The sequence below is a fragment of the Aegilops tauschii genome, chromosome 6, assembly GCF_002575655.3.
Source record: "Aegilops tauschii subsp. strangulata cultivar AL8/78 chromosome 6, Aet v6.0, whole genome shotgun sequence".
NCBI classification, from domain to species: Eukaryota; Viridiplantae; Streptophyta; class Magnoliopsida; order Poales; family Poaceae; genus Aegilops; species Aegilops tauschii.
This window is the reverse complement of record NC_053040.3, coordinates 485545410-485559102: the sequence shown is the minus strand read 5'-3', so window position 1 is coordinate 485559102 and position 13693 is coordinate 485545410. Positions and strand designations below refer to the sequence as shown.

At 40.9% G+C, this 13693-nt stretch overlaps 1 protein-coding gene across 2 annotated transcripts; it reads left to right on the top strand.

The window, feature by feature from the left end:
* The first annotated feature begins 9205 nt into the window (after positions 1-9205).
* LOC109732086 (serine/threonine-protein phosphatase PP1) lies at positions 9206-13693 on the top strand. 2 transcript variants are annotated; one of them, XM_020291278.4, is made up of 5 exons: positions 9206-9527; positions 9726-9925; positions 11284-11843; positions 11932-12126; positions 13360-13693. In XM_020291278.4, the coding sequence occupies exons 2-5, from the start codon at positions 9748-9750 to the stop codon at positions 13375-13377; spliced, it is 951 nt and encodes a 316-aa protein (XP_020146867.1). In that variant the 5' UTR covers positions 9206-9527; positions 9726-9747; the 3' UTR covers positions 13378-13693. The 2 variants fall into 2 exon arrangements, with proteins under 2 accessions (XP_020146867.1, XP_020146868.1); XM_020291279.4 differs by having other exon boundaries at positions 9262-9527; positions 9745-9925.

Sequence of the window (13693 nt, the reverse complement as noted above, 5' to 3'; positions counted from 1 at the left end):
CAATTTCCTCACGATAGTCAGATCACACTGACGAAATCCTAATTCCTTTGCCTGACCAAATTCGTCGGCGATCAGATGAACTGCGTCAATGTCGCTAGCGAATTCGTCAGCTGTTCCAGAGGTTTCCAAAGGCTTCAATAGAAGCTGCAAGTGTACGTATAGGATTGAGCATCACATTGGAAATATGAAACATATTTAACCTAGACCCCATTTAATAGTACGGTTTTTCCTATGACTCAAATAAGAAGAAAGAAACATGAAAACAAAGTCTTCAAGGTTCAAAAGTCTTCACATCAATTTCTTCAGAGGCTGTACCAATTTCTTCACTTGAAGAAATATATTTTTAGGGATCGTCTTCCGTCAATTAAACCAAATCTTCAGGGACTATGACTCCTGTGTATACTCACAAACACATTAGTCCCTAACCTATTTATCTTCAATACTACAAAACCACTAAGAGGGCACTTGAGCACTTACAGTCTGGCCGTCATAACTCTCTGTTGATATACACGTGGTGTAAAAAGTAAACTAGACAAGGAATGGATTTATACAAGTTTCTGGGTAAGTGAAGAGCATGAATCTCAACTGAATCGTGTGGTGTTCATTCCATCCTTGCATGGCACCATGACCCATTGGATATTTTCGTGCAATGTACTCCATTTAGCAAACTTGTTGACACAATGCACCCTCCTCCCACCATGTTGCTCCCAAAATGACAAGAAGGGCCCATCCGTTGTCATGTGGGTACACATTCATGGCATACATGTAGTTATCAAAGATGACACTTTCCGGACAATTGACTCTGGTTTAGCCGAACCAACAAGGTGTCTAGCGACCGCTCCAGCGCTTGATGAAGCAGTAAGCCGCGTCGGCTAAGGGCTGAAGTTGGGGCTCACTAATAGACTAGGTTCAGTGTTGGGGGGAGGAGGACCTGCCCCATGCGACACTAAAGGTTGTTGTGCCCACCCTGCTAAAAGCCTCGCCTACACAATCAGGGGCGGAGCTAGGATTTCACCATTGGGGGGCATGGGCGGGGGGTGGGGGGACATTGAAACACACAAGAGACATAACACAAAAATATTTCAAGTCTTGAATATTGCATCGGTATCAAATATGTAACAGTATAAGCTTTACAATTAAACAAACTACATTTCTACTAGTTTGAATGAAGATCTATGCCCCCTGGCCAGTCGATCGAACAAATCAATAATCCCATTGACATTGAACTTCGTATCTATTTACTTCCCAATGTATACAAGCATGTAATGTCGAAGAAAATTGTCACCCGTTTTACTTCGGAGATGTATCTTGGTAAGCTTCATTACTGAAAAAGCTCTCTCCACCGTTGCAATAATCTATCAACCATTTGACACCTGGAGAGTGATGACCAGTCGCAATAATCTATCAACCATTTGATACATAGAAGCTTTACATGTTTGATGCAATGCAACACTCGAATCAGCAAGTGATGAAAATAAATTTAGTTCTGGATGGTTGCGAACATCTAATTGATAGTGTGGAAGTTGCGGCTACAGTTGAGCCTGCTCTTGACTAGAAAAATATGTTGCATAGAATTTTTCCCCAAGCCCGCAAATCTTTGACATGTCAAATGACTCATGCCTTGGATCCAAGGATGCGCAGAGTGTCATAAGCTTTGTAGTCTGAATGCTAAAACGGTCATTCAGCTCAACCGGTTGTTGGTCTATCGCCACATTGAACGCATCTATTTTGTAGTGGTGAAGCACTATGATGTCATTATTTTTATTATGAGACTTAGTCAATATACCTGCAAATTGCAGATACAATATATGTCTTAGAGTAAAGCAGATGTGATTCATATTATTCTATTATATAGATAGAGGAAAGGGACATACTTGCGACTCATATCGGGGATCTCAAATTCATGCTTCATACAAAAGGTCATAACCTCCTCTATGAGAGGTTCCCATACTTCTTCTCTTAGATCAGAGAGGAGCACCTCAGTGTTCGAGACTGTATCTAATGCATTCAAAATGTCCAAAGATTTCTTCTTGAGTGTTTGGCACAAGACATCTGCGATTTTCGTAATCCTCTCCATGAGGTGCAAAATGAACACAAAATCAGAAGAAATAATTATCCTTAGGGTGCCTCCAGCATCTTCACGGGAATATTTTGTGACCGAACAATCATTTGCTATACTTCGTAGGACTGTAATTTCAGCACCAAACATCTTCCTCAAGATCTGAACTGAATTGAAGTGTGAACTCCATCTAGTGTCTACTGGCCTCTGTAAAGAGTCAATCTGGTTTGCCCCTTTTCCCGTATCAAGCTCCCTCAGTTCAATTTCACGTGCAATCTCGAAGGCTTGATTTGCTAGTAATTCGTCATTGCATTTAGGTGAAGCACTAACAACATTTAGGAAGAAATTGGCATGTTGAAAAAAAAAGTATGCACTTCATGTACCTCTCCAACAAGAGCCAATTGAAGTTGATGCACCATATAATGAATGTAATATACATAATGGCACTCCTTCAGAATTAAAGCTTTCAATCCATTCCACTCCCCTCGCATATTGTTGGCCCCGTCATATGCTTGACCTCTGATATCTTCCACATTTAAATTGTTATCTGCTAGGATAGTACAAATTGTCTCCTTGGGAGTCAATGCAAGAGTGTCATTCACGCTCCTGTATGAACTCTTCAGTGTCGGAAAACCGGAGGACCAATGTCATTTGCCCTTTTTTGGATTCATCGCGAGCTTCATCAACTATTATACAAAAATTGTGATCACCAATTTCTTCTCTAATTCTTCTTTGCACCTTCCGAGAAAGTATACTAAGAATTTCCTATTGAACAAAATGAGATGTGTACTTTGCATTTCCAGGAGCATTTTCCAAGACAGCATCTTTCACCTCCTTGTTATGAGAAGCCAAAATTTTTACCAGTTCAATGAAACTACCCCGGTTAATGGATCCTGGAGATTCATCATGGCCTCTAAAAGCAAAAGCTTGGAATGTTAACCGCCTGCGTCATATCGTATAATTTTTTTGTTAGGATACTACAAAATATACAATATTTTTATTATTGTAACAGAAGATGTAAGAAAAATATTGCTTACCGAATGGAATCAATTGTAACTTTGAGCCTTCACCTTGCATCTACAGTCGTTTTTGCATATGCTTTCACAAACACCTTATCGATATGAGTCATGATGTTTTTAAAATTCTCATAACAACAAACCAAGAACTTATGGGTTGAACCAGCATCTTTACCCATATGAGTTTAAAAAGCACACTCTTTCCCATTATTCACCTTCTTCCACCTATCAAAGCCCAAGACATTAAATGTTTCTGACCCGCACTTCCCAATTGGCTTTCTTGAGAAGAGAAAACAATGGCAGCAATATGCACGCTTTGTGTAAGGTGAAAACTCGAGCCATTCGTATTGGAAACGCCGATGATGTTTTGGTGGATCATCATTATATGGGTACTCTCTCATGTATGGCATGTATCGGCCTTCGGAAATATAGAATTGGTGTGCTTCATTTTGCTTATCAAGAGGGAGTTCCCAAATTTGTTTGTGCCATGGTCTCGCTCAAATGGTGTGCTTCCGATTCTTTGTTGTTCTAGAACTTCTACAAATGCCTCGATATTTTGCTCGGGGGGAGAGGGGGGTGTCATATCAACTGAAGTGAGATCGGGACATTATGACCAGTGGGTTGCACTATGACATCTACCTCCACGATTGTTTTTTTAGGGGACCTCCACGATTGCTGAGAACGTGCAGCCATGGCCCTTGTTGCTTTTGGGCTTGACATGATTTTAGCCCATACATATCTTTGCTAATGGCCCGGTGGCCGAATAATTAAACCTAATATTATTAGTACTAGTCCCCCGCTGCAATCGGGCACGACTATGTCTCGCTGCAAGCGAGACAGTCAGCTCTCGTTGAAGGCGCCGACCTAAATGGGCTGGCCCAGCTAGCGTGAGGCCACTGCCGCTTTTTTGTTTGTTTGACCTTCTGTTTTCTTTTTCTAATTTATTTTCTTACTTTTGTTTACACTTACAAAAATTCTAAACATATATATTACAAAATATCCTTTTCATAATGTTTTAAAAAATGTTAATCATGCATTTGAAAAATGTTAAATATGTATTAAAAAATGTTGACCATGTATACGAAAAATATACAATTCATGTGAAAATTTTTGATCATGTATTTAAAATATGTTAATCAAGCATTTGAAAAAAAAAAACAAGTACTTGAAAAAAATTAATCAACCGTTTGAAAAATGTTGAATGTGTAAAGAAAAAAGTTGACCATCTATTGAAAATATGATCAAATCTCTTGACCATGTATATTGAAATATTAATCAGGCATTTTGAAAAAATGTTGAAAATGTTTTTAAAAAATATGAATAAAGCATTTGGAATATGTTAAATGTGTATAGAATTTTTTTTTGACCATGCATTCAAAAAAAATCTTGCATTTGAAAAATGTTAAATATTCATAGAAAAAATGTTGACCCTGTATTAGAAAGATGTTAATCTTTTATTTGAAATTAATCAAGCATTTGAAAAAAAATTAAAGTGTATAGAAAAAATGTTAACCATGTATTCAAAAAAATTTAATCTTATATTTGAAAATGTTAAAAATATGTGTAAAAAATATTGACTATGTATTACAAAATGTTAAATTTGTATTGAAAAAATTATTAATGTGTATTAGAAAATTTTGTAGACATATACAAAAAATTTAGAATGAAAACCAAAAGAAACAAAGAAAACCAAAAAAATGAAACCCAAAAAAGAAAAGAAAAGAACCAAAAGGAAAAAGGAAACGAAAAATAAAATCAAAGAAGTAAATTAAAAAAGAATGAAAGAAAAAAAATGGAGAAGGAAAAAGAAAAGAAACATCCCGGAAGAAAAAAAACAATACCAGCGAAACCCGGGCTCATTTCGCCTCAACTACATCCCGCCATATTACTTGATTAGAAGCCCGACACTGGCCCGGTGGCTAGCACCATTGCAAGCTATCTTTTTTTAGACAACATTACAATCTATCTTGGAGACCACGGTTCAAGTCCGCTCCCCCTCTCCCCCCGCATTGCTCCTTTCTCACTATTTCCTTTTAAAAGTGTGCGCAAGTGGACTGGTCAGTTAGTGTTAATGCTCGCAGCGAAAGTTCCCACAATCTCGCTTAATGGGGGAAATAGTTGTCGCGTTGCAATCATTTGGGGGGGGGGCATGGGGGGTTGCCTACCCTCCGCCTCGGCGCAATGCCAACCTATCTAACGCTAAGCCTTGCCTACCTTATGCCCCTGCTTTCGAGGAATAGAGTGGCGCCTTGGTCCATGGCTCCCGCACAACTTTGTCTCGTGGGGATAGACCAGACAAGAAACCAGACACGATCAGGCTTAGCATCCGGACCAGCTAAATATATGTATGCAAAAATACATAGACACCAATTCATGCCACCACGGCAACCTTACCGTTGTTCTGTCCTACCATATTCATGTATAACTGGTAAAAAAGAGGTATTTTGAGTCACCGTGTTTCCTATTGTGAGAAGGCCAAGGCCATGTTTTAAAATTGTCCAACCCTACAAGAACATAATTACAAAATTAGAAAATAAAACCCTCTTGCACTCGCTAGCGGCATGCCATGAACAAAGCTTAATGTTGCCACTGGATCTTTGAAACAATCTCAAAGTTAGGGCAACGTTGTTGACGCATCGGTCGGGAAGTCGCTAGTTGGAGCCAAAAAAGCTGGCGACATTTATTTGAGGATCAGCCGTCCAGAGAAGAGGGTGATGAAGCTGACTGAACAACCATCCCGATCCGACTAGATAGAACCAGGGAGGCTTTACCTTACTAGCTTTGTGGCAAACCGGAAGTTGGCCGTGCATCGCCGAATGGAAGAAGACGCCAAAAGAGCACAACATGAACCATTGTCGTCCACTCCGCCGAACAATGGCGTCCTAGACCACCTAGAGGAAATGTTGACAAAAATGGGCCCAAAACTAGCCCTGATCAAAGCTCCACATGTTCTCCATCGAGGCCAACCAACATCTCGTCAGAACGAGGAGAACTTATTCTACACCGCCGATGAACTTTGTATTGACACCGCCGGCCCGACACCTAGACCGAGCACTAGCTGGAGTTAGTGTGATCCATACACGGCCAACCCCAAATAGTCTGGTGTGCGGCATATGCCTGCTAGATTTCCCGAAAATAAAACACATGTCCACTTGGACTTTTTGTTTGCACAAAAGAAGGTTGGATGCTTGTGTATATTTGGCCATCTATAGCTACTAGGAGCAAAAATATCGTTAGCATGAGCGCGTTTTATACAGCAATTTCTAAAAAGGTTAATCGCATACATTCCCAGATCCTCCAATGATAGCTATGGTTTGATTGCTTGCATCAAAATAATCTGCCTGGTCTCTGTTGACGTGTTACCATTTCTTGCTTCTCTCAAAAGTAAGTACTACTACTATACTAGCATTAAAAATGTTGCAAGCTAGCTGAGCAATCTTAACGTACTTGCACATGGTGATCATAACAAGAAAAATAATAATAATCCTACAAAGCTACAAACTGTTGAACGAACGCGTAGGGGCATCCATCTACGCAAATTATCATCAATATCTTTGCTTAAACTAGGGACATGCAAGTTAGACTAATGCATCCTGCAGATACGACCAATCGTCTGTTCCAAGCCAAGACAGGTCGACAGTCGCCGTGATTCCTCGAAGCGTCCTTAATTAATTACATTACATTTGGCGGTTCGACGACGGCTGATCTCGCGCGCAAATCTCAAAGCATGACAGACGGACGGACAGACAGAAAGAGGGACGGACGGATGATTTTCATCAGTGCGCCATTAGTGGCGAAACATTCCGGGTTTTGCATGCGCCCGTCCTCGTGTCCTCCAAAGATTCCAAGGGCAGAGGATGACAAAGAGGAAGACCACTCATCGGTCATCACCACCAACCAAATCCTGATAAAAGAATTGGTACACGATGCACAATCTCATTGTCATGGCGACCCTACTGCTACGGTGCTGGTGGTTGTGGCATGGCTGCCTAGTTTAGGACCTGGCTAGGTTGGTAGTGTTACTTTTTCCACCTTAAAAATTTGTGTGTATCAGTTTTGTCTACGTGAAGGTTTGCAAAGTCTGACCAAGTTTAGAGATACATATTTGCGTTGCCAAATAAATATAATATAATATGTATTGCATGATGGATTTAGTACTCCCTCCGTCCAAAAATGTAAGATTACTTTTGACACTATCATAGTGTAAAAAATGGTCTTACATTTTGGGACGGATGGAGTAATATTGATTTCATATTGTAGTAGATTCTTTTAAGTCGGTCAAGGTGTACAAAGTGTGGACAAAATTAAGATCCGCTATATTTTGTAATGAAGAGAGTGCATGATGATCGTTATGCTGATGACATTGCTTAGACCATGTGTATGTCATGACGCATAGACAAAAATAAAATACAATGTTTGTTGCTACTATATAATATCATCACATTGGTACCTTTAGTTATGGTCTTGTGACGGCTTTCACATAGTTTAAAAATTACCAAAGTTGAATATAGCACGCTATGGCAAACGGCGGTAGCCTCCAAATCAGCTAAATCGAAGCTAAACGGTGGTATATCCCGCTAAACCTGTTGAGCTTTTTTTTAGATGGGATGCCATTCATTTTTTTTTAAGATGGGATGCCGTTTAGATTGGCCCTGCGAAACCACTATAGCGCCATTATTTTAAATTTTATATGTTTTACCTATTGGTTGCTTAGTAGTTAGTGGCTGTGCCGGCCGGAGGATGTGTTTACAACACATCAAAATTGGAGATCCCTTATATAATTCAAAAGAAGTGTACAGAGCATAAGGCTGTCTCCTACTTCTCCGATTGTCCCATGCCAGATACGTCCACCATCTAATGTGTGCTAGACAGTTCGATCCATTACATACAAGGAAATATCTAACGACATGTGGGCCGTGAATAATTGTAGTTTCGGTTAGATAATGTACTAATCTTATTTTCCTCTCCCATGAAAAGGATAAAAGATGACGTGGAAATATGGGACATAACAAACACATGTATTGACCAATCCTGCAAAGATTTCACATAGAAATCCAACGCCAATTCCAAACTTCCATACCTAAAAAAAACTCCATTTGTTCCAAATAAGTGACTCGGCTTTATACTAACTTTGTACTGAAGTTAGTACAAAATCGAGTCACTTATTTTAGGACAGGGAGAGTATATGGCAGTATATAGTTCTTTGTTCGTAGCAACTAGTTTCAGTTGCGCCGAGCGGAAGAGAAGGGCAAACGAACAAAACAATTCCGTATGATGCAAATGGCATTTTGCAATTCTATTGCAACGGCATCACCAGAATTGCCAAATGGAGTTCCAGCATGAAGTTGCCTTACTATGTTAGTAGCAACCAACTTCAGTTCCAAATCAAAATAAATAAAAGAAGGATGATGAGGACGCGGAGTTTCTGCACCCGAGCTCAAATGAGCTCGGGTGAACAGTAAAATCAAAACTAAATAAAAAATTCAAAAAATCCATTTTTTTTGGGAGAAACATTGACAAAAGTTCTAAGTGCTTGCAAAAATTCGTCATGAAATCACATTCCTAGAAGGCGCCTTACAGGAAAAGCTACTTTCAAAAGCATTTTGAAGCACTGAATTTGTTTTTTTGTCACGCCTTACAGGAATGTGATTTCATGATGAATTTTTGCAGGCACTTAGAACTTTTGTCAATGTTTCTCCCAAAAAAATTTAGAATTTTTTGAATTTTTTTCGATTTTGAATTTTTTTTTTATTTTACTGTTCACCGAGCTCAAATGAGCTCGGGAGCAGAAAGGCACTTTCGGGATGATGACAAATAGAGCAGCAGTTGCAATTGCCAATTGAGTGCCACATGTATCACAAACCAAGAAGAATAAGAAGAAAAGGTCTCTCCAGCTCAATAAATACCTCCACCAGCACCAGCCATTTTCCTGCACTTCACAGGCTCTCATCATCTACCATCCCTCCAAAAACATCACTTGCATAGTTGCATGCAACCCAACAAAAAATCTGACTAGGAAATGTCAAGTGAGAAGGACATGGGGGGGCCAAAGCACTTTGCAGAAACAACCCCAACACTGTCCTTGTGATCTCCAACCAGGGGCCCAAGCACAATAATCAAGCATCCACAGGGGCTTTTATGCAAACATCACATGCTTTATTATTCCACAAAGTCCAATACTAGTCCTTGGGGAATTGGCACAAGGAGAGAGAAAGTAACAGAGAGAGGTAGAGAGAGAGAGAGAGAGAGAGAGGGAGAGGGTGGGAGAGGAGACCCTGACCAATGCCAAGAACAAGAAGAGATCAGTGAGAAGGGCAGGCGAAAATCCCCACCGGGCGAGAGGAGAGGAGACGAGACCAGCTCCGGCCTCCTCCAAGAACAAGAACAAGAAGGAATCCCGGAGCACGAGGGAATAAAGCGGCCGGAGACCGGAAAGGCCGAGGAGAAAAAAGGTACCTTTGGTTCGGACCCTCCCGGCCGGCGCAGTGATCATCACGAGCCCGCAGCCGCCTCCAATCCAATCCCCCAAAAGAGCAAAGCAGAGCGAGATTTGCTCGATCTGTGCTTGATTCCTTTCCTTTTCGCTGCTGTTGCGGGGATAGCTTTGTTTTCTTCTTCTTCTTCTTTTAACTGCCGCCGTTGTTGAGAAGCTCTTGATTGACGGAGAAGGGGATGGATCCGGCGCTGCTGGACAACATCATCGCCAGGCTGCTGGAGGTGAAGAGCCTCAAGCCCGGGAAGAACGCGCAGCTGTCCGAGTCGGAGATCAAGCAGCTCTGCGCCGCCTCCAAGGAGATCTTCCTCGCGCAGCCCAACCTCCTGGAGCTCGAGGCCCCCATCAAAATCTGCGGTAATCCCTCCCCTCCCTCGATTCATCCCTCTCTCTCTCCCCGTGCCGGCCGCCCTCGGAATGCCATCTCGGCCGGATCGGTCTCGTTGGTCAACGCGCGGTAGGTGGCTGTGGTTTGCCGTGTTTTTTTCTTCGGGGCCGGGGAGTTCGGTAGAGATTCATCGTCTGCAGTAGCTCTCCTCTAGCGATTTCAGTACTAAGTGGGATGAAACTCACTTTGAATCTTTGGTTGTGCACATCCGAAGATGTTCACGGCTGATAGAAAGGCCATGCTCTGTATTGGATGTTGTACTGAGTGCTCCTTGGTGGGTGGTTTGCAAGGTACTCATCCAATTGAATGTGTGCCGAGTGCTTCTTGGTGAGTCATTGCAGCATCAATGGGGTTTATGATGGATTAACCATGCTTGCTAAGTTTTAGGTGCTTCAGAATCTGACAAAAGGCCAGATTTAGTTGGGGTTCTGTTCATAATGGAAAGCTGCCAATGTTTTATTTGATGGGTCCGTTTGGGATTTGATGGTGTTGATTGACTTTTGGAGACCCGTATATTACGAGTGTTGTTTATCATTGTGCACAGTTGTAAAGCAGCATATTTATCCATTCAGGATTTGTTGTTGTTGTTGATTTGTTGTTGTTGATTAGCTTTGGAGAACCATAGGTTAATCCATTCAGCATATTTATCCATTCAGGATTTGTTGTTGTTGATTAGCTTTGGAGAATCATTGTGCACAGCTGTAAAGCGGTATATTCATCCATTCAGGATTTGATGTTATTGATTAACTTTGGAGAACATGTTGTTTATCATTATGCACAGTTGTAAAGCAGTATGTTCAAACAAAAGGCTTGCGTTGGTAGTTAACTGTAGGGCTGGAGAATTGGCATCCCTCGCCATGTACAGTATATAAGAGCATCGGATGGTTAGTTGTTCAGCTAGCTTATTGTCAAAGTGTTCGGTTTCAGAATTAAGATGAACAACTGATGATTGGAGTATCCGTTTGCTGACGAAACACAGCTGTTTTAGTTCTCTAAATGTTTTTCTTTCATATTTCTCACTGTTACACTTCAGGCAATGGTTGTGTATATCAGGTCTCTGTGTCATTTTATTTATCCTAAAGTTATGGTATATCACTCTATGTCATACATGATACACTGCAATGATACGCAAGGCTTTTGCGTATTCACAGAAAAAACAAACTATATGTCATACTAGATTCTTACAGCAGAACATTTTTGAATAAAAATATATCAACAACTTCTGTAATTTCTTTCCTTCTGAATCTGAGTGTTAATTTAGAGAAGCTTGATCAACTTACCGAAAGCTCCATACTAATGTCAATATTGCATAAATTATTCTGATCAGGTGATGTCCATGGCCAATATTCTGATCTCCTGAGGCTCTTTGAATATGGTGGATATCCTCCTCAGTCGAACTATCTTTTCTTGGGCGATTACGTGGACCGAGGAAAGCAGAGCCTTGAGACAATATGCCTTCTTTTGGCTTATAAGGTCAAGTACCCTGAGAACTTCTTTCTTCTAAGGGGAAACCATGAGTGTGCATCAGTAAACCGCATCTATGGATTCTATGATGAGTGCAAGCGCAGATTCAGTGTGAAACTCTGGAAAACATTTACAGACTGTTTTAACTGCTTACCGGTATCAGCGTTGATAGATGAAAAGATTTTATGTATGCATGGAGGTCTTTCCCCAGAGTTGAACAAGCTGGATCAAATACTCAACCTCAATCGCCCCACGGATGTGCCTGATACTGGGTTACTTTGTGATCTTCTTTGGTCCGATCCTTCGAATGAAGCACAAGGGTGGGCTATGAATGATCGAGGTGTCTCATATACATTTGGACCTGATAAAGTGGCTGAATTTCTTGAGAAGCATGATTTAGACCTCATCTGCCGAGCCCATCAGGTGCACTATGCTCAGAAAACACCCATCACATTATTTTCCATGTCAAGAGTATAAATTGATTAGTTATTTTCTGCATATTGGAATCCAGGTCGTTGAGGATGGCTACGAGTTCTTTGCTGATCGTCAGCTAGTAACAATATTTTCGGCACCTAATTACTGTGGAGAATTCGATAATGCTGGTGCCATGATGAGTGTAGACGAGACGCTGATGTGCTCCTTCCAAATACTCAAACCTGCAAGGAAAATGTTGCCTGGTTCAACTAATAACAAGTCTGGCTTCAAGGTATGCATAACTATCATGGGAACAATTGGTATTTTGCCATATACATATATACGTCACCGTGCTTGCCTGCTGCTTCCCTTAAAATTGCCCCATGCTATATTTACATACTACTCTGTACAAATATATCATTTGATTGTCTGTTAACCTGCAAAAGATCTGAAGTGAGAACAAAGATATGCTCATGGAGTCATTCACTGCAGAATGTTTCACATATTTTCTGTACAGGATTAGTATAACACTTCTTTGACCACCAGTTGCCAGAACCGCAGATGCACTGTAGATTTTCTTTCTTTCAGTGTATGCGATACGGCGATAGTATCAATGCACTCTTAACTTTTTGCCTGCAATTCCCAGAACACTTGTTTCTGTTTGCCCTATCTCCCATGCACTTGAATGCACTCGGATTCTCATAATAAGAGTATATTGCTTAATGATACTGCCAACTTGGCTCCAAGTCAACCAAATGTGTTAACTAAGCTTATTTCCCCTCATTGTTATTATATTGACGTAGGCATACATTGACTTGTCACTTGCCGATTACAATTAGTTCTTAGCTCTGACTATTGAAATTCGCCCCTACAACATTCTGACACAGTAATGCTTTATTTACTCCTGGGGAATTTTTAATCTATTGAACTGTCGTCATGTGTAAAGACCTGCTGGAGTCAAATTGTATTGGAATACGTGTAAGCATATTGCAATTTCTAGTTCTATGGCAGTGCATGTCATTATCATCGAGGGCATGATGGTGCTAGACATTGACCTCACATGACAGTTCAACCATTATCTGGCGTTATCTACCGCCATTTCTTTCTTACGATGACATTGTGTCTTTGACCTACCTTCTCTTGTTCCCCACTCAGTGTGAGTGGCAGTATCAGAACAAGGATACGATAGCTGGTCCGCTAAAGTGGAGGGGAGGAATAGTTAACTTCCAGCTGATAAATCTGATATACAAATTCCAAGGAAATGAATCTTTATGTGCTTAAATGAAGAACCCATCCATTCATATGAGAACAAGCAACATCCCATGGGAATACATCTATGAACCTGTACTGGACTAGCCTAAATATCATATTAACTGGAAAAAATAATTTTGACATGCCACTAGCTGTATGAAAATAATCCTCAGTTGTAATGGCCATGAGTTCTTTCTTGATGTATGAATGATAATGGGCTCTTTTGATGTATCAGCTAACCTTCAGTTATTGTCGTTTTTTCATGTTTGATTAGTCAATGAGAGGATGGTGACGGTGGCACGGCGATTGGTGAGCAAGCTGTGGTCTCATTTGCGGGCAGGCACGTGCCTACCACGAGCGGCTGCGACTAACCGGCGTTTTCGCCGATGCCTCGAGCCCGGACCGGAACAAGAACGCAGATTGTACAACTCTCTCGTCGATGGACTGTACATCGTTCATGTCGGATTAACACTTGTTGTAATGTATTATTGTTTTTCTACCGCGCGGATCTCTTTATCGTACGAGAGGACGATGTGAATGAAACTGTTGCTCCTCCTTTCCCCCCTCTAAATTCAAAGGATTCAGGCAGGCATATACGCCAATAAAAA